The following is a 27,845-nucleotide window of genomic DNA, read 5'->3' as shown; positions in this document are numbered from 1 at the left end:
AAAACTCTTTAGAATCTTACATTTTAGTCAAATCCCTGCTTGCTTTCCTGAACTGCAGTGATACAGGTCTAGTCTGACCAATCGTTGCTCCTAGTCATTCCAGGGATTAGCTTTGTAAACCATGTCTAACTTTCTCCAATGCATTTATATCCTTCTCTGAATAAGCAGATCATTAGTGCACACAGTCCTCCAGATGTAGTTTCAGTAATGCCTTGTATAAATGAAGAACAGCTACCTATTTTTGTGATCACTTCCTTTCACAATAAACAACCACATTCAATTATATTTTCTAATTACTTGCTGTACCTATATTACTAACTTTTTGCAACACAGCAGTAGGGTAACCAGATCCCTCTGCTTCTAGGAGCTCTGCAATCTCTTTACATTTATCTATACTATATATTACCAGGATAGTGTCCTAATTTTGCTCTCAATATCATATATAGCAATATATATTAATCATGGGGCTTATGAATAACACCAATGGACTTAGATATTTGTAAATAATGTACTGCTATTAATAAATGTAAACTTTTAAGTTGACAGCTATTCTCTTGTACATAATCTTAATGCTCACTGTGTCTCACTTGTTAATGCGCATTTGCTAAATGTGTTGGCTGTTGACTTTGACTTCTGTTTGAAAGTTGTTTTACTGTGATTAGATTAGATTCCCTACAGTGTGGAAATAGCCCAACCAGTCCACACCAACCCTCTGACGAGTAACCCACACAGACCCATTTCCCTCTGATTAATGCAACTATGGGCAATTTAGCATGGCCAATTCACCTGACTTGCACATCTTTGGACTGTGGGAGGAAACCCATGCAGACACTGGGAGAATGTGCAAACTCCACACAGACAGTCACCCGAGGCTGGAATTGAATCTAGGACCTTGGCGCTGTGAACCAGCAGTGCTGGCCACTGTGCCGCCCCTGATTCCACAACATTTCACAGTTGAAGCCATTTAATTTTTTGGTCAGAACAGCACACTGAACAAGGATACAGGGGAGTATAGATGGTTAGTTCACTATTTACAGTACTGAGAAAGAAAATGCATTTTACCTACCAGTCACGTTGCATTTTAACTTGTTGCAAGGAGTTGTGCTTTTAAGGTCAATCCTTCCAGATTCAGGAGCAAAGTAAAAGTTGTGTGCAGAGGTCATAAGATGCAGTGAAAATGATTGAATTGTTCAGATATCTGATGCACTTCACCACTAAAGAATCAGTCTCTTAACTGATATTGTACTTTGACCTGTGCAGACTTGCTTTTTGTTTTGCTATTTATGCAGTTGTGTAGATTTAATTGGAAAGGAGCTGAATTGAGTAAATTTTTTATGAAAGAGGAACTTGAACGACTTATTCAACATGTAAATCAACAGCCAGAAATTGAATGAATGCCTTTGTAATATTGATTGTGAATTGAATCAATCTACATAAATGGAAATTACAAGAACATTTAGGTGGATACAGGGGCATAGCACTCTATCTCAACAAAGTTCTAATCGCAAATATGCTGCTTTCACGTTTTAGCTTTTGAATTTATAAAACTTTGACATCTTTTTTGCCCTTGTCTTTTTATGCCTCCATTGCTAGAAAATTCCACGCACCTGGAAATGAGAGGGCAAGCAGGTAACTAACTTTTAGGCCTTTGTTGTGAGTTGTGCAAGAATGACTAATGCTCTGTAGTTTCAATCTTGGTTTATGTTTAATCATCTGACTTTTGTGTGGTGCTTCCACATCTTAGTGCAAACAAATTAGGAATATGTGCAGCCAGACCATTGTTTTAGGCTTCTGTCTGCTGTGAAGCCAGCAACCATTCCAGATGCTTCAGTGTCAAATATCAGGACTCATCCTTTGTTAAAAGGTCATCTGGAGAGCAACTACTGGCAACCTCGCATCCATAATTAAATGTGGAAATCAAGAGGTTACTGATTTGATTTGAGTTGATTTATTGATGTCATATGTACCTAAGTACAGTGAAGAGTGTTGTGAGCACTACAGGCAGAACGTAACATACAAAGACATACAGATCATAGGATGTTCAGATAGTGAGGCACACAAGGTTATGACTGCATCGGAGATGCCCAAAAGCAAGATCAACATTAGATTTGAAATTAGAGAAGTCCATTCGGCAGTCTAATAACAGCAGAAAAGAAGCTGCTCTTGAACCTGTTGGTGTGTGTACTCAAGCTTCTGTATCTTCTGCCTGACAAAAGAGCTTGGAAGAGACAGTTACCAGCGTGGGATGGCTCTTTGATGAGAAACTTCATTATAACACTACCTTGCTAAGCGATTCATTATTCAAATGCACTGAACCACATAACAGGTACTTGTTAGACATGCCGGAGAAAATTAGGGTTTTTCAGGTTTAGGTTTTTAGCCTTTTGTTTGTGATCCCCTTTAGCAAAAATAATTTGTTTATATAGCGGCTCTGAAGCAATAATGTGTACCAGGTATACCACACAATAGTTCAAAAGCAAAATTTGAGAAATGTCATATGAGATCTCAGCATCGCAGATGTCAGTCTACAGCCAGTTCGATTCACTCCATGTGATATCAAGAAATGACTGAACACTGGGAAGTCTATGGACCCTAACAGTATTCTGGCAATAGTACAGGCGACATGCTTGAAAATGTGCCGCACCCCTACCCAAGCTGTGCCAGTACACTATAACATTCATCTACTTGTTAATCGGGAAATTGCCCAAGTACATCCTGTACACAAAAAGCAGGACACATTCAACTTGACCATTTACTGCCCCATTAAGTTACTTTGAATCATCAGCAAAATGATGGAGGTTCTTGACAGAGTTAACAAGTAGTACTTGCTAGGCTATAATCTGCTCACTGACATTTAAGTTGGTACCATCAGGGTCACTCAGCACCTGACTTCATCACAGCTTTAGTTCAAACGTGGACAAAAGAGCTGAATTCCAGAGAGAATCTGAGAGCTCACCTTGATATCATGGCCAAAATTGGCCAAGCGTGGCATCAAGGAGCTCTCTCAGAACTATGGGAATCATGTGGAAAACTGGTTAGAGTCAAGCAGGACACAAGGGAAGATTGTTCTGGTTTTTGGAGGTCAATTATCTTAGCTGCATAACATCACTACTACTTCCTGAGGGTAAGGTCCTAGGTCTAGCCACCCTCAATTACTTTATCAATAATCTTCCATCCATCATAATGTCAGAAGTAGAGATGTTCACTGTGCAACATTCAGCTCCATTTGTGACTTTTTAGACACTGAAGCAGCCCATGTCTAAAGTCAGGAAGATATAGACAATATCCAAGCTTGAGCTGACAAGTGGCAAGTAATGTTTGCACTGCACAACTACCAGGCAATGACTACCTCCAACAAGAGAAAATGCAACTTTGTCCCTTGACATAATGTCATTTCGATTGTTGAATTCCCCCTCTATCAACATTCTGGGCTTGTCATTGTCCAGAAATTGAAAAGGACCAACAGGTAGGTCAGAGGCTAGGTGAGTAATTCACCACCTGGCTTCCCAAAGACTATCCACTATCTGCAACTCGCATGTTAAAATAATGATGGAGTACAGCCCACTGGATGAGTGCAGCATCAATAGTACCCAAGAAGCTTACCACTCAGGACAATGCAACCCACTTGATTAGTACCATATCCTCAAAAACTCAATCCCTCCACAAGATTCATTGCAGAAATTCTTCAAGGCTCGTTAAACAGCAGCATTAACCACTATCATCTGGAAGGAGCATCACCATTTGATAGTTCCCCTCCAAGCCATTTACCATCTGAATAGGAAATATGTTGCTGTTCCTTTAGTGTCGCAGGAACCCAGAACTCCTTCCCTCGTGACATCGAGTGTTCCTGCAATAAATTGACTACAGAGATTCAAGAAGGCACAGACACCTAGGAATGGGCAACGAATGCTGGCCCAGCCAGTGAAGTACATGTCCCATGAAATGAATAAGCAAATATTGAGGCAGATTAAAAAGAAAATTTGGTCAAAGAATTGGATTTTATGTAGCAACTTTTAAAGAGAAAGAGCAATAACACAGGGTTTGAGCATATTGCCTTTGCCGCATAATCTGTGATGGAGTGTTTAAAATCAGAGCTGCTCAGATTGATAGTTTGGAGGAGATTATGGGATGATGAAAGGTAAGGCTTTGGAGGCACGACGAGAATTTAAAATGCAATGAATGTTGAAATGAAGTTTATACTGATGTCATAATGATGACCTCATTCATGGATGATTGAGTGTGTAAGATAAGACAACCGTGAATAGTCCACTTTAGGGATAACAAAAATCTGGAGTGCTTCAGGAACAGTTCAGCTGAGAGACTCATAGAATTAGGCAATGTTATGAAACTGTAAGTAAGCAGTCTTAGTGCGGATATGTGTTCCAAACCTGATTTTGGTTCATTATTACATCAAAGATGTAAGGAAAGCAAGTCTCACCTTTTGAAGTTTTCATGTCCTTTAGTAAACTTGAGGTCATTCGAAGCTCTTCTGCTTACATTGCAGTTGCATCCAATCCTGCTTATCCGTATTTCCTCTGGTTTCTCACCTTCGTTGGCATTGGATCAACAGCTTGATTTCAGAAGTCTACAGAGCCTTCTCTGTCATCACAGCTCTCTGAAATGTCTTTGCTTCTCTCAAATGATTTTTTAAAATTGCAATATGATCTGTTTAATATTGATTGTAGAATAATAAGGATACTAGTAAAATTTGCATTCAGCGGAATCTGGGTGTTCTGGTATAGGCATCATAAAATTACCATTCAGATATGAAATGATTGGAATGCAGATGTTATGTAGTTTGTGACAAAGAAAAAGAAAACTAAGGATGTTTTGGTACAATTGTATGTGGTATTGATGTGATCACACTGAGTATTTGTACATTTTGGTCATATTTAAGGAAGACCATAATTACATTAGTAATAGCACAGCGAAGGTCATCGACAAATTCTAGGGATGGGATAGAGGGGATGTGCACATAAATTCCTTGAGCACAGGTTAGACAAGATAGATCTGTATACGTTGGAGTTGGAAAGGAAGAGATGTGATCTTTTGGAAACACACAAATATCACAAGGGGAGTTGAGTGGATGCTGATATGTTTCGCCTTGTTGGAGAGACCAGGACAAGGACACATAGTTTAACTGTAAGACATCTCCCATTTATGATGGAGATAAGTTTTTTCCTCTGAGGTTTGGGAGTCTCGAGAATTCTTTCCCTCAGTGTGGAGGAGGTAGGTTTGTTGCTTCGTCTTAAAAGCAGATGTTTATTGATTTTTAACTGAGAAGGAACTCAAAGGATATCAGATGCAAAAAAAGGTGGTTTTAAGACTGCAATAAAATTAGGTGTAGTGTTATTGAATGGTTGAACATATTTGAGGGGCTGAATGGCCGCCTTCCACTCCTGATTTGACAGTTTGTACGTACTCTTCGCGTAGTACTTAACTTTCTCACCTCAGCAACCAGCTCATGAAGATGGCAACACCTTGCTGCACACCCCAATTGCTACAGCGAAGAATTGACTCTAACCAAGATGTGAGAGAGACTATAGAATAAGCGAAAATTGCTGAATAATGGCCATGACATAGCTCCTTTGGGTGCTAAATGGTGGTGGTAATCCAGAAGTACAGACTAATACAGTGGGACACAGCTTCAAATTTCACTGTGGCAACTGGTTAAATTTAAATTCAATTAAATCTAGAATATAAAGGTTGTCTCGTTAGTAGTGTGATGAAACTATAATTGATTGAAACTATAAAAATCACCTTGTTCGCTGATATTCTTTTGGAAAACAAATCTGATACCAGACCTGTGGCAATGTGTTTGACTCTAAAAGGCTCCCTCAATTGGTAAGCCACTCAGTTCAAAGGGTAATTAGAGATGGGCAGCAAAACTTAACCTTGCCAGTGATGCCCTCATCCTATAAAAATGTTTAATGAAGATAACTAAGAAAAGAAAATGCATTCAGTGAGGTAAAAAGACACATGGCCTTAATAAAGTGGGTTAAAAAATGAACAAACAACTGATCAGTGGAGTGACTTCAAATGTAAGAGGGCTGGAAAACTAAAATGAGCAGAGAGGGTGTTGAACGGTTGGACTATGTGGATAAAAATGATCAAAACTAAACAAAAAGGGCTTTTAGGCTAAATTGGGAAACATAACTGGGGAAATGATAAGGGTTGAAAGTAAATTTGATGGCTAACAATTTTTATTAAAAGGGTCAGTCGGTACATTTTAAGGAAATGGGTGAAGAGAAGATAAAGATGGTCAAATGAAGTTGCAAATCGACTTGTGAAAAACTATATGGAAGAGATGTTGCATGAATATTTTGTATCCTAGGTTCTGAATCAGAAAGCATTTCTTTATTTGATAAATGCATGCAACTTTTCTGCAAGAGCAAGTTAGCTTCCCCTGCTTACAGCCCTTCCCCTGTAACCTGCATTACCCTCTTCAGTTGCTTAAACAATTCCCTTTTGAAAGTAACAATTATTTTGGTGTCTGCACTAGCCTTTCAGATAGTGAATTCCCGGTCTTATCCACTTGCTGTTTGAAAACTTTCCTTTGTGTACCATGATTCTTTTCCTGATTACATTAAATCTCTCGTTTCTTGATCATTATGCCAGTGTTTGGGGAAGACTTTTCGTTATCTGCTCTGTCTAGACCCATCATTATTTTCAATAATTCTAATCAAATCTCCTCTCAACCTTCTCTTTCCCAATAGACCACCACTGCTTGACCAATTGGCCTTGTAATTGAAGTTCCTTTTTTTTGGAACCATTTTTGGAAAATTCTTTCTTCATCCTCTCTTGAAACCTTGTACACCTATCTGAAAGTATAATGTTCAGAATTCTGCTTAATTCTTCAGTTGATTTGAATAGTTTTTCTATGCAGAGCTTCTCCTTATCTTCCTTGCTTTTATATTATGTGCCTTTTACAGATATCTTCAGAGAAGTTATCCCACACCTCGACCAGGTGGGATTTGAGCCCTGGACCCCCTGCACCATTTGAGCCCAGCCTCTATTTGTAAAGCTCATATTCCATTTCCTTTTTAACTACTCGCTCACTTGCCCTATTACCTTCAATGATTTATGCTTACATACCCCTATGTCTCCATATTTCTATATTTCCTTAGAATTGGAGCATTTAAGTTTCCATTGTCTTTATTCATTCTTCCTACCAAAATATATCATTAAACTTCTCAATGAATTGCATCTGTCACCTGTCTGCCTATTCCACTAACCTATTGATTATGAACTAATCAAAAGTACAGCTTCCAAATAATTATTTTACTCAAATATTTAATATTTCAGCTTTTTCCTCTTTTGTGGTGTGCATAGGTCTCTTTGCTTAATTAGCTCTATGCAATTAGTTTTAATTATGTAATTTAACTTTAGAATTATGTAATTAAGTGCACTAGAGAAGACTATGAAACAATTATTAAAACTTGAGAAGAAAGGCAAGTTAACAGTCTAAAGCATGCACTATTTGTTGCTAAATGACATTGGAAAGGAATGGGAGAGATTCCGACAGGTCTGCAGTTCCTCTTGTATTTAAAAATTGTGCTAAGATATTAGAATCCTATGTAACTCCTCCAGTTAAAGAAGTGGGGGATGTAAGAGGTAACAAAGCAGCTAGTATAACAGTTTTTCACTTTGTGGGCAATCTTTTAGAATTTGTGCATTCAAGATGAAAATAATGAGTGTTTGATTAATGTGTTAGTCAAGGACAGCCAGTGCAAAGTTTTCAAGGCAAATCATGATAACTTAAGGGTTTCTTTTAATCTGATTACATGAATAAGAAATGTCTTGAATTGTTTGTGTGTGTATAAGTATAATAAAAATGTGCATTGCAGGCATTCAATAAAATGTTGTATGGAAGACTTGTACAAATGATCAAGAAAGCAAGTAAAAGTCAAAATTTAGCAAGATCAGTGCAAAAATTAAGAGGTGATGGTAGCACTATCAGAATTAGATGCACATTGCTTGTGAGTATTTTATGTACTGTATATGTAATATGAAACTGGTTTGCATTCGAGTATGGTTAGCATGATAAATTTGGCACTGGGAAGACCATTTTATAAATCAGCATAGAATGTGAAAGTAACATGCACTGGATAAGTAAATGGTGCAGTCTTAGGAATAGTTTAAAGGCAGAAATGAGTTATTTGGGTTTATTTCATTAGCAAAGGAAAAGCCAGATTAATTTTTTTCTGGTTTTTTAAAATTAAGTCTTGGCAAGGTGAAAAGAGTGACTGTTCCTTCTGGTTGTGAAGTTGGTTAAAGTTATCTTCTTGACAATGAGCAAAGTTAGAAATCTCCTGATCCAATGAGTTATTGAAGAGTGAAATGCTTTAACACAAGAAGTGGTTGTGGGAGACTCGATTCTATGTTTTCAAACAAGATGATGCAAGGCTATGGAGAGAAGATAGGACAGTTCTGGAATGCCCCACTGAAGAACAGTCCACTGATATAGTGGGGCAGTTGATCTGCTGTTCTGCGAATTTCTGTAGTTTGATTTTACCAAGAAATCTGGACTTGACTTTCAGGTATTCTTAGTGCTTGCAGTTATAAACACAAATTCAATAGTGATTGTTGGTTTTGTTTAATATCTTTGTTTAACAAAATGGTGGCCGTGGGAAGTTGTAAGCTAAGGCTGTGCTTGCCTGTCAATTGATAGATGTGTACTGACTCGTTTGTGTTGACAACTTTTAAAAGATTCTTTAATTGTTGCAAATGAGAAGTGCCTTTTGAAATGTTAATCTTTCTGGGATACTGTGGAGCTTTTAAACTTTTGGATTTTTGCAGAAGAGATTTGTACTGGATAACATGCGCAATTGTTAGTTTAGTTATTGGTTACACACTTGAATATATGGATATAATTACTGAAATATGGTATCCATTGATTATAACTTATTTTAATCTTGGGTCATTTATGTTTGAAGTCTTATTAGTTATGGTCACTGCCTTGCAAAGGATAAGAATGTGTTTTCCCGCTTTAATCATTAGGTTAACAGTAAATTGCTTGCTGTGCTTATCCAGCTTTAAACTTCTGAGCATTTTTCTTCTGGTAGGCTCCACCCCAAATTGGATAGCAATGTCAAGTGCCTCTCCTCTCTCAGTTGCAATGAGGGGCTTTGAAGTTAAAGCCAATCAGACACAAATTGCATCTGCGTTTTTAGCCATTGTGGGTTCTTCATTGATATGGCAGCCATAGAGAGAGAATGCAGAGAGGAAAAACTTATAGATTAAAGGTAAAAAAGAAAGGGTGTGATGTTTATGGGTGAACTGAATCAACCATGACCAAGGAAATTAGCTGTTCAATATCCATTATATATTGGCTTTCAGAGCATGCATTTAGTGCTCTTTAAACTTTGGACTCAATCTAGGCCTTGATGTGACTGATGGAGTGCTATGTTGGAGTGACTTTCTTCTACATCATTGCTCTGAGAAGCAAAAAGCATTGTAATTGTGACCTGTCCTGAAGAAGGATTACTGGATCAGCAATGTTAAGTCTGCCTTCTCTCCACAGATGCTACCAGATCTGGAGTTTTTCCAGCAGTTTCTGTTTTAGTTTGTAATTATGACCTCCTTGGGAGAAGAAATTTCCTCAATTGTGTGTACCTTATTTAGGACTTTGGGCAAAGGTGAAAATATAAATTGGAATTGAGATGACATCCTTTAGTTACTAAGGGACATAGGTTTAGGATGTAGGTTTGCTCGCTGAGCTGGAAGGTTTATTTCCAGATGTTTCATCACCCTACTAGGTAACATCTTCAGTGGACCTCAGGCGAAGCACTGCCGATAATTCCAGCTTTCTATTTATATATTTGGGTTTCTTTGGCTTGGTGATGTCATTTCCGGTGGTGATGTTTTTTCCGGTGGTGAAGTCACTTCCTGCTCCTTTTCTCAGGGGCTGGTAGATAGGGTCTAACTCGATGTTGTTTGTTGATAGAGTTCCGGTTGGCATGCCATGCTTCTAGGAATTCTCGTGCGTATGTTTGTTTGGCTTGTCCGAGGATGGATGTGTTTTCCCAGTCGAAGTGGTGTGCTGCTTCTGTATGTAAGGATAAGTGAGAGAGGGTCATGTCTTTTTGTAGCTAGTTGTTCATGTATCCTGGTTTCTAGTTTTCTACCTGTTTGTCTAATGTAGTGTTTGTTACAGTCCTTGCACAAAACCTCAACCTGAGCTACAAATCTTCTCAACTCGCTAGGATGTAGGTTTAAGGTAAAAAGGGGGTGAGTTTTTTCATGCCTTTTTTTTTGCCTGGAATGTGCTGCCAGAGGAGATGGTAGAAGCAGATACAATAGCAGCGTTTTAAGAAGCATCTTGACCTATATGAATAAGCAGGGAATAGAGGGATATGGATTCCATAGAGGTTCAAGGTTTTTCACTTAGACATCATGTGTTGGTGCTGTCTTGGTGGGCTGAAGGGTCTCTTCCTCTGCTGTATTATTCTTTTTTCTTATGCCTTTCTTGTTCAGAGCTGTGCCCAGGAACTGCATAATCTGACTACTACTAGGTTGTTCGAAACTATTAATGTTCTTTTAAATCAACCCTTTTCAGTTTTAGATAAGGTAAGAATTTAAAATGCAGTAAATTTCATAGCTTTTTTTGATTGTTCCCAAAACAGGAAGTGATGCAAAAGAACTTCCTGGGCACAATTACAAAGAGCAAAGGCAAAATGGCATCTCTTATTCATAGTATAAGTGATTTATCTACAATTTCTGATATAAATAAATTTTGTCAGTTGATCATGACAAAAATGAAAAGTTATGGTAAGTAACTTTTTCGCATGTCCTAATGGAGCTTGTTTTGTACTTTTGAATCTGACATAAGTATCACATGGCCAAAGAATCGATCAAGTACATCTTTTGGACAAACAAAGTAAAGGCATACTTTCTTTTGATACTATATCAAATTAAGAGCGAATGCTTCACCAATACAGCTTCGAAGCATCTCCTGAGTTTGAATCTTTCTAGAGATGATATTTTGTTATCAAAAGCTGACTTGAGGTTTGTAGTCCTTTCTGGGATAGTTTAAGCTAATTTCAGAGAAGAGGAGGAACTAGAAAGTAGAAGAATGCAGGAAAAAAAAGTTAAGATTAGAAATATCCCAAACATTTGGCAACCAGATTGAATAAAGTAGAAAAAGGGATAAAGAAGAACCCTGCATATTTTGACATTTATGTTGTGGTTTCGCAGTATGGGTGTTTCTATTAACACTTGGGCTTCAGTAAAACCAGGAATAGATTTTTAACATTTTCTAGCTGCACTGTGTTCAAGAATGATAGAGAAGAAAAAAAGGTGTGTGGCAGAACGATTGAGAATGGTAGTACGGATCTGAATAGAAAAGATTTACTAGATGGTTGAATCTGTTTGGCTTGAGTTGAGGAACAGAGAGGGAGCACTTGGGCTTGGTGGTATTTTGTAGAGCTCCAAAGCAATATCATGGAGAATCGGTGTATACATCTGTCAGCAGATTTCAAAGGCGTGTAAGAAAAAGTGGTATTGGGAGATTTTAAATGCCCCGGTATAGACTCGGAAAAACTAAGGATAGGGAAACAAAATGATTCCTGGCGTATGTACAGGAAAACATTTTTGGCCAATATGTCTCCAAGCTATCATCAGGAAATTGTTGGATCTGCTTCTGGCAAATTAATTGGGGACAGTGAAGTGTGTTCCAGTAGTAAATCATCTAGATAACAGGAAACATTGCACATTTTGATTTAAAATAATAAGATAAAGGAGATTTCAAAGATATAAATGTTGATACTAATTCAATGTTTTAAGATGGAATTTATTACAAATTAGAAAAGACAAATTGAAATTAGTAACAGAACAATATACAGCATTTGGGGTGGGGGAGTGAATAGTTCAGATACAAACAAGCCATATTTCTTTACAGGAAAAGGTTAGATCATCCAAAGCTGATGCACCTCCATGTGAAATTAAAAGCTAGGATAAAACAGCAGGAGAGGAGCTTCCAAAGTATGGGTCAATTTGTAGCCAAGAAAATTATGGCAATCGAGGAGGAAATTGAAAAACCTACTATGAGACTCAGAGGTAATGAAGAAATGTTTAGAATGTAATATCAAGTTGCAATCATTTTCTACATTTTCTCAAAAACTGAAAGCAGTTTGATTCGGAAGCAATTGAGCTAATTAAGAACTCAAAGTGAAATCTTTATGTAGGGGTAGAGTGCTTTTCAGTTCTCTTCACAAAGCATACGTGAAATTTATGCTATTTAGAACAGGAAGTTATGGGCAGGATAGTGATAGGTAGAACAGACCTACTAAAAAGATTAGTATTACTGAAGTTGATAAGTCACTTCATCCAGATAAAATGTATTTGAGGTTATTCAAATCAAAATTGGGACTGGTAGGACCATTGTTCACAACTTTTAAGTTGTCATTGAATGTAGAAGTAGAACTAAGAGCTGCTATTGTTATAGGACAGGGGATAGGATAAAGCAGTAACCTCCAAGACTAGTATCAGTGGGGACGTTATTGAAAGTCATTTGAAGAGCGAAATAAGCTTCCATTTTGGAAAAATGTGGGTTTCTAGAGGAAACCCAATGTGAATTTGTTATAGGCAAATCATGTCTGATTAGCTTGATTGAATGCTTTGAGGTTGTAGAGAAAATCATGGTACTGCAGTAGGTTTGGCATGTTTAAACTTTTTTGATGCATTTAACAAGGTGACATACAGAGTATTTATAAAGAAGGTGGCAGCCCATGAGATTAAAGGCAAGTAACAGTATGGATACAGAATTGGGTCATTATAATAGAGAATGCTGGTGGTGAATACATGTTTTTCAAACTAGGAAGTGTTGCCTAATGTCACTCTTGGTTCCATTTTCTATTCAGCTTTTTTTGTAAATAAGTTAGAATCTTGAGGGGAGCAACATTATAAAGTTTACAGATAATACAAGATATGATAAGTCAGGATGAGGATTGTTGTAGATTTCGTAACAACAGACTCGACACTGAAATGGACAGAAGTGTAGCAGTTCAATATGAAGTGTCAGTCAGTGTCTTTAGAGATGAAGAAGAAATTATTTTTTAAATTCTGTTAAGCATACAAGATAAGTAACAGTGTAGTTTTTTTAAAAAAATAGCACTTGGATGACTGAGTTTACAAATACTGGAATTGAATATAAAAGCAGAAAGACACAAACTTTACAATCACATTTGATTTCTGCTGAAGTATTGTAAATAATTGATAATGCGTAAGAAGCAGTATAGAGGGGGTGCAGTATGACACTGGTTGAGACATGTGCGGTCTGGAAAAGTTAGAACCATTGTCTTTGACATAGAGATTAAGAGTGACATAATAGATGATTTGGAGTTGTGGACCATGTGTACTGTGTCAGGTTTGCAGATGACACTAACATGAGTGGCAGAGCAAAGTGTGCAGAGGAGCATAGATACTTTTAGTGGGCAAAGGTCTGGCAGTTGGAATACAATATTAATAAATGTGACGTCAACCATTTTGGTAGGAGTAACATTAAAAAGGATTATTACTTGAATGGTAAAACGTTGCAGCATGCTGCTATACAGAGAGATCTGGGAGTTCTTGTGCACGAATCAGAGGGTTGATCTGCCGTAATTCGGAAGACAAGTGGAATTTTGTCCTTCATTGCTAAGGGATTGAGTTTAAAAGCAGAGAGGTTATGTTGCAGCTGTACAGGATGCTGATGAGGCCACACTTGGAGTACTGCATGCAGTTTTTACTTGAGAAAGGATATACTGCCACTGGAGGGGGTGCAGAGGAGGTTCACTTGATTGATTCTGGAGTTGAGGGGGTTAGCTTATGAGGAAAGACTGAGTAGACTGGGATTATATTCATTGGAATTTAGAAAAATGAGGGGTGATCTTATAGAAACATAAAATTATGAAGGGAATAGATGAGATAGAAGTAGAGAGGATGTTTCCACTGGAAGGTGAAACTAGGACAAGAGAACATAGCCTCAAAATTAGGGGGAGCAGATCTAGCACTGAATTAAGAAGGAACTTCTTCATCCAAAGGGTTGTAAATCTATGAAATTCCTTGCCCAATGAAGTAGTTGACACTACTTCAGTGAACATTTTAAAAGCTAAGATTTTTTTTTGAACAATAAAAGGAATTGAGGCATATGGTGAAGGCACGGGTAAGTGGAGCTGAGGCCACAAAAAGATCAGCCATGATCTTATTGAATGACGAAGCAGGCTCGAAGGGCCCCTTGGCCTACTCCTAGTTATGTTCTATTATGTAATAAAGTTTCCAAAATAGTTTGAGATGTCATGAGAGGATACAGCAAAAAAACATTTTCTGGTGAGTGGGTCACTAATTAGAGGTTGTAGACTCCAAATAATTAGAGAATGATTTGGAGAGTGATGGACAATTTACTGTTTTGGACCCCTCTACTTGAAAATGTGGTTGCAGATTGATTCTATGAATTTTAAAGGGATTTCGGTTAGGCACTTGAGGAGGAACCTACAGGGTTACAGGTAAAAAGCAAATAGTGGCACTATGCATGCTTTGAAAGTAGTAGTACATGTGTATTGGGTTGTAAGACCAGCTCCTGTGCTGCAGATTTCTGTGATTGTTATGAAATAATTAATTCGATAACATTTTTATTTACCATCTCAGGTACCTGGTGGATAGCCGGTGGTTTAAGCAATGGAAAAAATATGTTGGCTTTGATAGCTGGGACAAATACCAGATGGGAGACCAAAATGTGTATCCTGGTCCTGTTGACAACTCTGGGCTTCTGAAAGGTTTGAACACTTGCTTTATGTTTTTAATTATGAACTGTGCTATTAACCATGCCCTGCAGAAGTGCAGGAGAAAGGTCCTTGTATATGAACCATTCTGTTGTCTTGGTGTATGGAGGTATATAGTGCAATTTATGCTTCCAAAATTGTTCCAAATCTTGACACATTTTGGTTTATATCCGCATTAAATGTGAGGGCAACATGGCCTATATGTTCAGGTATCTGAGTGTCCATTGTAGTACTTGCTGCAATGTCTTGAACTCTGTCTTGCCCTTGTTATTACCATGCCACAGGATCCTTATTCTCAGTTTCAACCACTCTTTCGTCTATCGATTTCCAGATTTCAAAATGACAAGAAGATAGGGTTTAGTTCGGAGTATTTTGACTAGAGAATTTTTTTTTAAAAAGCTAACATTTTCGTGCAGTTAATTGGGTCTTTGTCTTTGTCAAACTTGTGCTCTGGTTAAAATGTAGGAATATTTAGTTACGGTTATACTGTACATAATGTGCACTGTCACTGTTAGAAGTATGACACCTGAAAATTTATTAAGTCAAATCGAGGAAAGCAGATTCATCCTCATTAGTTATATTAAGTTAATCATAGTAGTCAATCATTTGTCACTCTTTGTGCACCTGGCATGGTGAACCATATTACGTAGCCACAGTGAAGCTTCAGCGATTTAATGAATCATAATGTTAAGTGCCAGAATACTCCAGCCTGTTTTTTATTAAACTATATTAATTGTCTACTGCTGGTATTATCATTTGAAACTATAATATTGCAGTTAAACTTGTTTGAATAAAATCAATGATTTCTTGCTTCACACACAAATGTGCTCATTTTTGAGAGGCGAATCTTTATAACAAGTCAATGAATCTTGGAGAAGCAAAATTCTCATTTTGAGGAAGTAATTATGGTGATTAAATGGAGATATTTTCTGATTTAATGAGTTATATAAACCAGTTGCATAGCATGTAAACTACTTCAGCTTTTTCCAGAAATACTTGAATATGTTTGTGCTTTAAGACCACGTTGCACCTTTAATATTTTTTAAAAGAAATAAATAATGAAGCTTTCAGGGAAGCTATTTTAATGTTTTTGCGCATTGCTGGAAAAATTCATCAGATTCTTTTCAGTTGGTATTGGCCCTTTTGGGAGGTTTTGCGACGATGTCTTGTGAGAATTTATGACCTATTTAAAGATTAGATATAAAGGTTCACATGTCAATCATAGCAGCTCGAGGGTAGGAAAATTAATGTAGTCACGTGCTAAACAAACTATCAAATATTTTTGTCAGAAGACAGATCAAGTAGCGTCTATTAATATTTGGAGATATAATCAGAGAAGGTTTGAAGCAAAACCCAGTAACCTTGCTTGAATTTCCCCTGGAAATGGATATAATTCTAGCACTTGCCTAATAGTTTGTCTAGTTATTCTAAGGAATGTTTTTGGGCACCAATGGACAATCACTGTTTTAATTGGGGTGAGTATGAAATGTAGCTCAGGATCTGAGGCCTTAATTTGCAGGTCAGGTTTCAACCAAGATTTTAAATATTCAAGGCAGTACCCTGTGCATTTTTGGCGAAGGTCATGCCTGTCATTTCTCAGGTAACACAACTGCCCATATAACAAAAAGATCATTCCAACATTTAGTTCCTGTTGCAAACAGTTTGAGAAATACTTTTTCTTTGCAATTAATTTGCTTCTGAAGAGCTTTTCAAAGGTAGGAGCAGCATTAGAAAATGTTAGGCTGATATTAACCAATTCAATTTTGATTTTACTGTCTCAAATCGAAAGTTGCACAATTATCTTGTATGTTGGGTGCTTGTGGTAAAGCCAGCCTTTAGTGCTTGGCTCTTGTTCTGTGAGGAAAATTTCAGAAGAAATTAAAACTTCCTTTAAACTTGGAAAATGCCATCATTGAACTAAGTGTGCACATTACTAGAAATGCAAGTTACTTCAGGCCTATTGTCTGTGTTTTGCTTTAAACCTGTGGTCCAGTATAGCTCTGCATATATTTCTTGATCTCCTATGACATCATGCAAAGGAAATTGAGACAGTGTAGTCTTCAGGCAAAGTTAGATTTGGGGAGCAGGATGCGTAGATGCATTTTATTTTAGAAGTTTAATTTTCAATCCTTATTTTTATATCTCTGCTTTCTCTGACCATGTTTAAAATGGGAGTTGCTGTTTTTGATTTTTCATCTGGTGTTCCTCACTGCTAGTATGAGGATCTGTGATCTGGGAGGACTTGAGGTTTTGGAATTGAACACTTTAAGAACCGAAAGTGGATGTATTGAGGGAGATATATAGTGTAGATGATTAAGCTCCAGCAATACTTAATAATATGAAAGGATTACATGCAAGTATTACAGTGCGCATCTTATTTAATCTGCAAAGATTCCAAATATTTCAAGTGAGATTGTGAATAGATATTCCATTTTGTGTATTTTGGTGTTAGCAGGAAAGGTGGTGCGAAGATTGATTTGTAGAACGAAAATGTAGTTTGCTGTACGTATTGACTGGAATTAATTTATATGTATTAAAAATTGCCTCTGTAATACCATGTGAAAAATCAGGATTATTGGTGGACATAAATAAGCAGAAGTTGTGACAGTCGAGGATTGATTGAGAGGAAAGTTTTGGGAAAGGTGGTTGTGTAGGGATTGAAATGCTACCCTTGCTGTGAGTTCCCACTCAAGTGAGGCCACAGCCTCCTGGAGAAATTAAAGGGAAGAATTAGAGAGAAATTTTAGATACATATTTGGATAGATGCAAAATGGTATTGAAGTGGTGGCGTAGATGCATAAGGCTCCAGGAGTAACACTGAAGTAAAATCATCATTATGCACTATGCGCCTCCAACGGTAATGAACTTGAGAGATGGGAATGCCTGAGGGAGGGTGAATAGTTGGTGACTTTCAGAAGACCGTATGCGTGATGAGTGATTTTCTTTCAATATTTAGTGTTTCAGTATTATAAACTATCTTTGAAGGACGTATGTGTAGTAATAGGATTGTTGGAAAGTGCTGCATTGCCTGCAAAAGGAAATGTAAATCTTACAAGGTTCATTTAGAGGCAAGAAAAGTACAGGGGGGCCACTAAGACTGCGCTAACACATGATGCCTTTCTAAACTAAAAACCTTTTGCCTCTACATGGTTTGTGTCCCTCTATTCCCTGCCTATTCATATATCTGTCAAGATGCCTCCTAAACATAGTTACTGTGTCCATGTCCACCATCTCCCCTGGCAGCTCATTCCAAGCATTTACCACCTTCTGTGTAAAAAAAAACTATCTCTTACATCTCCTGTAAACTTACCGTTCTTTTCTTAAATCTATGTTCCCTAGTAATTGAAATTTCTATCCTGGGAAAAAAACTCTGAATATCCGTTTTATCCATGCCCCTCAATTTTGTAGTTCATCTTTAAATGTTTCAATGAAAACAAACCAAGTTTTATAATCTATCCCCTCATACCTAATACCCTCCAAACCAGGCAACGTCCTGGTAAACTTTCTGTACCCTCTGCAAAGCCTGCACAACCACCTTGTACTATGGCAACCAGAACTGTATGCAGTATTCCAAATGTGGCCTAACTAACATCCTACACAGCTGCAACATGATTTGTCAATTTTTATATTTTCTGCTCTTACCAATGAAGATAAGCTTACTATACACCTCTTTGATCAACTTATCCACTTGTGTTGCCACGTTTGGGGAACTGTGAACCTGTATGCCTAGATCCCTTAGTATGTTAATGCAATTAAGGGTTCTGTCATTTACTGTTTACTTCCCTCCTGCATTAAATCTTCCATTTGTCCTGATTAAACTCCACTTGCCATTTTTCTAAGTATCCAGCCTATCTATATCCTCTGGAATCCTCCTCACTATCTGCAGGTCCCCCAGACTAATCAGGCCACCTATATTCCCACTGAATCACTTATATGTATTACAAACAATGTGGGTCCAAGCAAAGTACCTTTGCACTACTACTCTCTGTCTCCTATGACTAAGCCAGTTCTGAATGCATCTTACCAGCTCACTGCAGATCCCTTGTGACTTCAAAGTAAGCATTTGTGTGTTTGACCCAACTTTGTCAGGATATGAGGAGTGGTTTGTGTCTCCTAGATAATTTTTGGTATTAGACACACATCGGGCACGCAATTTCATGTAAACATCATGCAGAATTAACCAGTTTTTATTTTTTACTGTGATTTTTGTTATTGGCTTGAGCAAGTTTGAATTTATCCAAAGTCACAGTTGAGGGGGTTGCCTTATGAGGAGAGACTGAGTAGACTGGGATTATGTTCGTTGGAATTTAGAAGAATATGGGGGGATTTTATAGAAACATAAAATTATGAAGGGAATACGTAAGGTTGAAGTAGAGAGGATGTTTCCACTGGCAAGTGAAACTAAGACAAGAGGGCATAGACTCAATTTGGGGGAGCAGATTAAGGACTGAATTGAAAAGGAACTTCTTCACCCAGAGGGTTGTAAATCTATGGAAGTCCCTGCCCAGTGAAGTAGTTGACACTACTTCAGCGAACAATAAAGAAATTAAGGGATATGGTGAGAGCGCAGGTAAGTGAACCTAAGACCACGAAAAGAACAGCCATGATCTTAATGAATGGTGGAGCAGGCTCGAGGTGCTAGAAGGCCTACCCCTGCTCCTGGTTCTTATGCTCTTTATTGTATTGTGTTTGTCCCACACAGGTGGAGATTCACAGTCTCTAAAGGAGCATCTCATAGATGAGCTGGATTATATCCTGGTGCCCACAGAAGGCTGGAATAAGCTGGTCAGCTGGTATGGATTAAAAGAGAACCAAGAACCAATTGCACGAAAGGTATCTCATTTATATGCACGATAATTGGAAGTCCGGGTCATAGCAAAACTAGGTAAAACTGAAGAACCAAGGAATAAAAGTATGCTAATACATTAAGGTGAAGAGGAATGGCAGGTGTCTTGTGTGGATCATCAATGTCCGCATATATCCATTGGGTTTAAGAGCTTGTTTCTGTGCTGCAGGCTCTAATTATGTAAAATATCAACTCGGACTGCCTACCACGTTTGTGTACAGTATAATTGCTTATAAATTGCTATGTGTAGTAATGCAGGCTAATGGCCATTAGATTCAAACCAGCTGTCCAGCTAACTTACCCACAAATTCAGTTCAGTAGATAGCAGTAGAATTAATTTTATAATCTAAAATCAGTAAAATCTTTAAAGCATTAGAGGAAGATTTCATTGTGGATGCTGTTGCGCCATATTGAGTTGACATGTTGGGTAAGGAGTTAGTGCCATAGTGCTAGTATCAGTGAATTAGTAATCTGAAACCCCCTGCTAATACCTGGACTAGCCTAATGGCACCATGTAACCTCTGTTTATCATTAAAGAAACCCATCTGGTTCACTAATGTCCTTTAGAAAATTTTCAGTTTCAGTATGATTCTGACCTAGCTGCAGACTTGTGAGAAACAAAAAAAAGCCAGTCCATCGTCAATTGTCAATTACAAAAGTCCTTGTTTTATTGATAAAACAGGTGGGGGAAGGGGGTGATGTGGGAGAGGGATAATTTTGCAAGAAGAAGAAATGAAATGTTTTTTTTGAAATAAAAGAAACTCCAACCGTTGCAATCTTGTTCCACATAAAAAAAATTCTTTTCACAAAGTATGTGGGTAAATGCCCAAAATAAATATGCACAGAAACCTCTGTCAGTGCCAATTCCCTCAGTAAGGTGGTCTCCTAGGAACCCTTTAGATTTTCTCTTTTTGGTTTTTAAATTCCTTCTTGTCATCTGTCTCCTTCACTGAAGCTGCTGAGATGGAACTGCTCTCTCAGTGCTATAGATACACGAAATGTGCCTTGTTGATGAGCTTAGATTTTCTTTTTTTTGTTGCTGATTCCAATATTAGCACTTTGTCTGTGCTGGAACCCTTCACGCCCCTTCCTTTGTCTAGCTTACGTGTGACTCTAGACTTGCAGCAATGTGGTTGCCCTCTGATTAATTACCCTCTGATAAATTAGGAATATGCAGGAAATGGTGGTCTAGCAGGCAATATGCAAATTCCATGAATGAATTGATTTTATAAATGTTTTATTGCCAGTTTCCTTACAGTTTGAGCACCTGATCTTTTTCATGTTACTGATCACAAAACAAAGCTTCAACACTCTGAATTATACAGTATACAGCAATGCTAATTTTGTACTTGGGGTTTACTTTGGCACAATCAGTTTAATCTTCAGAAGTATTGCTAGCCTCATCTCAGTATTGGGAGCCAAATCTATGAAGAGAAGAGACAAGTAGAACCTTTTCTTTTAAAGGTCTCTGTAGTGTCCCTGCTGGAGCTATCTTTTGATCCTTCCTGTTATTCATCCACATTATGCTACTTGATGATACAAAACACAACATTTAGTTTTCACCTGTATGCTGAAGACATCCAGCTCCAATAAAACCCTACCACTATCCTTGAATTTTCCATTGCAAATTACTTGCCAGACAATCAATACTTGGTTAGCAGAAGTTTCCTCTGGCTAAATATTCTGAAAACTGAAAGTATTATTTTCAGTTCCTGTTTCCTAGCTACTGACTATGTCTCCAGATAAAAACTGTCACAGGCTGTACTATACTGTTCAAGTAGTATCATATTCACAGATGTGGCTTCTAGCCGCATATCTTGGCGGTCCCTAAGACTACCTATTTCCACCCGCATAATGCTTCTTAACATCACCCTGTCTCAGCTCAAATATTAATGCCCTCATTAGTTCCTTTCTTACCTCTGGATTCTTCTGTTCCCATGGACACAGGATCATTGGACTTAGGGACAGAAGTAGCTATTCAAGCCATCGCATCTGCTCCACTAAGATCATGACTGATCTGGTTGTAGTCTCCACTCCAGTTTCCTGTCTGAGGTCTTGACTCCCTTTGTTACGTTCTTTTTTCTGAGAATCTTTACACACTTGATGCAACTGCAATATGCCAACTTCTGTGAACAAGCAAAATGTATTAAGGACAGCACAATACAGGTTTGGACAAACTCTGAACACACTTTGTCATGCTTGCGAAGCATGTCTAGGGAAGCTCTCTGAACAAAGGAAATAGTCCTTTCTTCATAGAAAATCTTTACATCACCGTTAGTAATGCTCAAAAGGCAACCCCCAGCCATTTCCTTCACAGTCACATGCCATTCAAGACACAATGCAGTGACCTGACCATCTCCAGAAACATACTCTTATGCTTCAAAACTGTAACTTGACCTTTAATAAACTCAGTGACTTAGCCTCCACTGTTGTTTGAAGAAGAAACTTCCACACCATGTTCCATTGACATTTGTACTCACTGGCCTGCTTTGGCTCCTGGTCAAATTCAGTTATCAAATCTCTGGCATTATCCCTCTCTATTTCTGTAATATGCTCCAGTATCTCAATTTTTTTGAGTTATCTGCTCATATCTAGTTTTGGTCTCTTGAGCTTCCTGATTTTAATTATTTCACTGTTTTGTGGTCGTACCTTTTGATTTCCAAACTCTTAAGCTCTGGAATTTGGTCCTATATCCCTCCCACCTTTTTGTGCCTCCATTTCCTCTTTCAGTATGCCTTGTTTGAGAAACATTTTGGCTATTTGCCTTAATTGCCTTGTGTGGCTTGTTGTCAAATTCTGCTTTATAATATCCTTTAAATGCCTGCCCATGTCTTTTAATAAAAGATACAAGTTGCAGCTGCTTATACGATCAGAATATGGTGGATGCCAGAAATCTATTATACTTGTTTGTATAGGATATATAACAGCCAATTTACATGTTATGGTGTGACCATGACTTTGTTAATTTTGATTATCAAGTGTTGAGGAATACACATTGCCAGGACACGAAGTATAACTCCTTCCTCTTCAAAATAGTGTTTTATGTCTGTCTGAGGGGACTGGTGGACCCTCAGATTAATACCTTTATGCCAGAAGAAGCAGCTTAAGCATGACTCGTAATTCTCTCAAATTTCTGCTAACAAAATATGATGAGTCTATTCTTCGGACTAACTTTGGTTTGTTAAATTTAAAACCACCTGCTTTAAATCTCCAGACAAAGGTAGAAATTGCTGGAAAAGCTCAGCAGGTCTGATAGCAACTGTGGAGAGAAATCAGAATCAACATTTTGGGTCGAGTGACCTTTCCTGAACTTGAGTTCTCTTCACAGATGCTGCCAGACCTGTGGAGCTTTTCCTGCATTTTCTACTTCTGTCTATGATTTAAAGCATCCGCAGTTCTTTCAGTTTTATTTTACTTTAAATTGTCGTTGTGAATGATGGAAAACTGAAAGATCATCTTTTTACCAATTGTTCTTTTTTTGTAGATAGAATGTTTTTGCTCGCGATATGGATGCTCTAAAATAAGTTTCTTTTCAGGGATAATTTCCTACAATGTGTTCCCACTCTAACAAGAAAGGAGACACTACTACACCTGGTTCTTTGGAATGAGGTGGGCCAAGTAGATCAAAGTGTCAGTGGGGGGACAGTGATCATTGTATTATAAAGTTTGGGGTGACAGTGGCAAAAGGCAATTGACAATGTAACGTAAGAATAATTAAATGGGAGAGCTGCTTCGATGGAACAAGAATGGAGCTGGGTCAGAGAGAGTGGAGCCCAAGGGTAGGGAAAAGCTTTACCAAAGAGGCAAATTTTACTCAGGCCTGAAGACAGAAGAGGAAACTTATTTGAAGGATTCAGAATTACTCAGGAGGTATCATTGGAGAAGCTGCTGGTACTAAAGTTGACAATTCATATGTACCAGACGAGATGAATCTAAGGATTTTGGCGAAAGTGAGTACAGAAATTTCAGAGGCACTGGCTGTGATCTTTTTCGTCCCTGGGATAGTGCCAGACAATGACAAACATTAAGCCCTTGTTCAAAGAGATTAAAAGGAAAAGCCCAGCAATTGTAGATCAGAGTTTAATTTCAGTGGTGAGGAAACATCTAGAAATGATAATTCTGGATTGCATTAATAGTCAAATAGACAAATATTGGTTAAATAGGAACAGCCAGTATAATGTTTTTTAAAAGAAATTCATAAGAATCATAGAATCCCTACAGTGTGTGAGCAGGCCCTTCGGCCCAACAAGTCCACACCGATCCTCTGAAGTGTAACCCACCTAGACCCATACCCCTACCCTATTATCCTATATTTACCCCACCCTAACCTACACATCCCTGAACACTATGGGCAGTTTAGCATAGCCAATTCACCTAATCTGCACCTCTTTGGATTGTGGGAGGAAACCGGAGCACCTGGAGGAAACCCACACAGAGTATGCGAGTATGCAAACTTCACACAGTTGCCCAAGACTGGAATCGAACCCGGGTCCCTGGCACTGTGAGGCAGCAATGCAAACCACTGAGCCACCGTGCTGCCCCATAGTCAACTAACTGAAGTTATTTGAAGAGGTAGCGGGGGTTGATGAGGGTAGTACAGTTGATGCAGTGTAAATTGACTTGAAAGCCGTTTAATACAGAACCACTCAGTAGGCTGGCGGTGGTTATTGCTCATGGAATAAAATGTAAATCCTTCCACATTCCAGCCTGTGCAACAAATGTCTGATTGTCTAATATTAGACATTTAGACATTTGTAAGCATGAGCTGTTGGGTATGGTCAGTATCTTGTTGTTACAAGCAACCAAAGGAATGTGCTGTTTGTTACAATCTGCCAGACTCTGAAATGTACAGTTTACATAATTGGCAACTCACTGACACTGAAGTTGAAAAATATAACATTTGAAAATTTGCACCATAAGAGCAAAACCATTAAGCCCATCTGTGCTGGCTGAGAAAACAACTATCCAACCTAATCCACTTTTCAGCTTTTGGTGTATAGCCATGTATGTTAAGGTAACTGAAATCCATTTGCAAGTTTTTTTTAAATACACTGAGGGATCCGGTCTCTGTCATATATTCAGACAGTAAGTTTCACTCTCCTCAACTAGTGGACAATGAAAAGGCAATAACAGGTTTTCAACTAAGGATAAAGTGATGGTTTGCATGTCTGTCAAAATTCAGCACTTCTGGCAAAAAGGGGCAACGAGTATCCATCAATTAAATTTTCATCAGCCAGAGGAAATATCTACTTTTGTGTCTTGCTGTGCTCGACAGACTGTCATGTCACCAATCAGCTGCAAAGAAGGGAGTTGAAAGGACTGGCTATGTGGGTGTCAAATTTTTATAGTACTGAGAGGGATCTTTGAAGCAATATGTTTGAAAATGCCTGACCTAACTCATTTTTTCTTAATCAGTCTGCATTTGATCAATGATTAATTATGCTGGATCTCGTTAGTGTTATGTTCGAGGCCTGTTGACTTTCAGTCATAGTTATGGAAATCTATCGCAGAAAATGGCCCTTTAGCCCTGACATCCACTCCAGTCAAAAAACCATTTGATTCATCTAATTCCATTTTCTCGCACTTAATTCATAGCCTTGTATGCCTTGGCCAGTGTGTACAAGTATTTTCTACAGTTGAATATATCTATACTGTCATAAAGGGTGAAAGTTTTCAGATGCTGAAGCATTATTTAAAAGATATAAAACAAAGTACCAAAGAAGAATGCGACTGATTGCCCCTGTGAAAAACATCAATCAGTATATCTTCAGCTATGTAAATAAGTTGTAGTAGTCACTTTTCTTTGCTGGCTCATAAGGCTGAACTTGTATGGAAAGGCTAGACTGGCTACGCCTATACAGGCCATTCTGCTATAACATGCGTTTTGTCAACGTGGATTGGCGAATTGTGGACGCTGTTCCGATAAAGCGAACTTTCTACTGAACCGATATCGCGATCTTATGTAGCACGATTTTCGATATTAGTTTTCCATAGCCTGATTTTCTATAGTGCAAGGTTGCAGAGGAACACAACTGTCATGTTCGAGTAGAGTAACCTGCACCTTCTGGAATTTAGAAGAGCCAGATGTGACTTAATTGAAACATATAAAATTCTGAAGGGACTTCACAAGGTGGCTGTCAAAAGGATATTTCCTCTTATGGGAGAATCTGAATGTAGAGTTCATGGTTTAAAAATAAAGTGGCATTTATTCAAGACAGATAAGTAGGCATTTTTTGTCTCTGAGCGGTGTTTGGAGTTCCCTTCCTCAATAGGTAGTAGCTGCAGAATCTTTAATTATTTTTAAGGCAGAGCTAAATTCTTGATTACCAGGGTGATGAAAGATTGTCAGGAATATGCTCAAATGTATGGTTGAAGTCAGATCTGCCATGACCTTATTGAATGGAGGAGCAGACTCGAAGAGCCTAATGGCCTACTTTAGTTCCTTGTTCACAGGTACCTGTCACAGAAAAATTCAAATTTAGCTCTTGCTGTCATACTTCAAAAGTAACTTCAGTTATTAAAATATTTTAACTTTTCTGCTGTTGCTTTTAAATGCATGCTGAGGGATTAATGAATTGTTTCAAAAATTTGCATTTTGAGCATTATGCATAGAAACTAATCATAATGCAATCATTATAAAAAAGCCTACGTAGCCATTGTTTCTGGAGGTAATTAACTGGGACCAACTGTGTGCTGTGCTTTGTGCTGTCAGTTTCAGGATATTAGAGTGGCTAGGGAAGTGTAGAAAGTGTGCAGGTTAATATACAGTAAAATATTCTAGCAAGTTGCCTTGCATGAAATGCAAAGAAGTTTGTCTTTGTCTAGTATTGCTTTTATTCCTTCAGGTGGTGGAGCAGGGCATGTTTGTGAAGCATTGCAAAGTGGAAGTGTACCTAACAGAATTAAAGTTGTGTGAAAATGGTGACATGAACAATGTCATAACAAAGCGATTTAGCAAAGCTGACATCATAGGTAAGTGAAAGTTCTTGACAATGTTCTTAACAATTTTCTTGTCACTTCTTTCTCTCTCCTTTCCTGAAGGCATTGTTTCCTGTCAAGAGACCATTCTATGGATGTCCTCTTTTGTCTCACTCAAGTATCTCTTCATTGCATGAGCCCAGGTGATGGTGTCTGATATGGGCTGTATGGTCACCTGAGGGCTAATGACCAAGTCCAGCATCCACAAACTTGTCTTTCAGCAAGGAATGTTCTCTAATTATTAAGATAGGAAACACAGGCTAATTATATTGTTTCTACCTTTCTCGCTCTGTTGTAAAGCTCTTAGTGTCTTCGAAATAGCAAAGCATCAGTGTAGAACAAATTGGAAAAAGAAAGTTACTTGGCTAGTTATCATGAGAAACTTTTCCTTTATAAGAAAAAAAGGAGCAATATGTCCCATCACAACTGCTCACCATTTAATACAATTATGGCTGATATTTTAACCTTAATTCCACTTTCCCATCCACTTTCCATTTGCTTGATTTCCTGAGTAAACCTCATTTATGAACATATTTAATGATGAGGCATCCTTATACCTCTGGGTTAGGCAGTTCCAAAGTTTCTCAATCTTTTGAATTTAGAAATTTCTCCTCATCTTAGTCCTAAGTGATTAAAATCTTAGCCTGGTACTGTGCCCTATGTTCTACATTCCCCAGCCTGGGGTAACAATACCTGTATTGACTGTCAGAGTTCTTCAGAATTTTCTATATTTCAATGATATAATCTCTCATTCTTCTAAATTTCAGAGACAATAGGGCCAATTTACTCAATCTCTCATCATTAGATCAATCCTCATCTAAGGAACCAATCTAGTGGACCTTTGCTCTACTGCCAGCGACAGTATACTCTTGTTTAAATAGAAGGCCAAAATTGCATGCAGTACTCCAATTAAGTTCTCACCAAAGACATGTGCAGGTACAGCAATCCTTCCTTATTTCAGTACTCCAATCCCCCTGAATATAGGCCAACATTACATTTGCCTTCCTCGTTGTTTCCTGTTCTCGCATGCTAACTTCCTTGAATAAATACACCTATGATGTTCTGATCATCAATATTTACAAGGTTCACACATTTTTTATATATAAAAGAATTCAACTGCTCTAACTTTGCAGTCTCACATCCCCAAATGAATTTTACATCTGTCACCTTGCCCACCTAATCTGTTTGCATATTCTTTACTGCTTTTTTGTGTCCTCCTTGGCTTGCACCCCCATCTAACTTTGTCAGAAAACTCAGATTAC

At 38.0% G+C, this 27,845-nt stretch overlaps 1 protein-coding gene across 11 annotated transcripts in view; it reads left to right on the top strand.

The window, feature by feature from the left end:
• The window catches only part of LOC140457994 (ubiquitin carboxyl-terminal hydrolase 15-like), a 115,705-nt gene that overhangs the window by 7,615 nt on the left and 80,245 nt on the right, over positions 1-27,845 (top strand). For 8 of the 11 annotated variants that reach the window (XR_011953421.1, XR_011953422.1, XM_072551914.1 and 5 more), the window contains exons 2-4: positions 14,626-14,753; positions 19,462-19,592; positions 26,451-26,577. Coding sequence is in view for 6 of the 11 variants with exons in the window: in XM_072551914.1 (XP_072408015.1) it covers positions 14,626-14,753; positions 19,462-19,592; positions 26,451-26,577 (386 nt within the window). In the remaining 5 variants the exon portion in view is untranslated. Of the gene's footprint in view, positions 1-14,625; positions 14,754-19,461; positions 19,593-26,450; positions 26,578-27,845 lie in introns of those variants that run through there. The other 3 variants (XR_011953423.1, XR_011953424.1, XM_072551917.1) reach the window with 2 other exon arrangements.

The sequence above is a fragment of the Chiloscyllium punctatum genome, chromosome 32 (assembly GCF_047496795.1).
Source record: "Chiloscyllium punctatum isolate Juve2018m chromosome 32, sChiPun1.3, whole genome shotgun sequence".
NCBI classification, from domain to species: Eukaryota; Metazoa; Chordata; class Chondrichthyes; order Orectolobiformes; family Hemiscylliidae; genus Chiloscyllium; species Chiloscyllium punctatum.
This window is presented reverse-complemented; position numbering and strand designations above follow the sequence as displayed.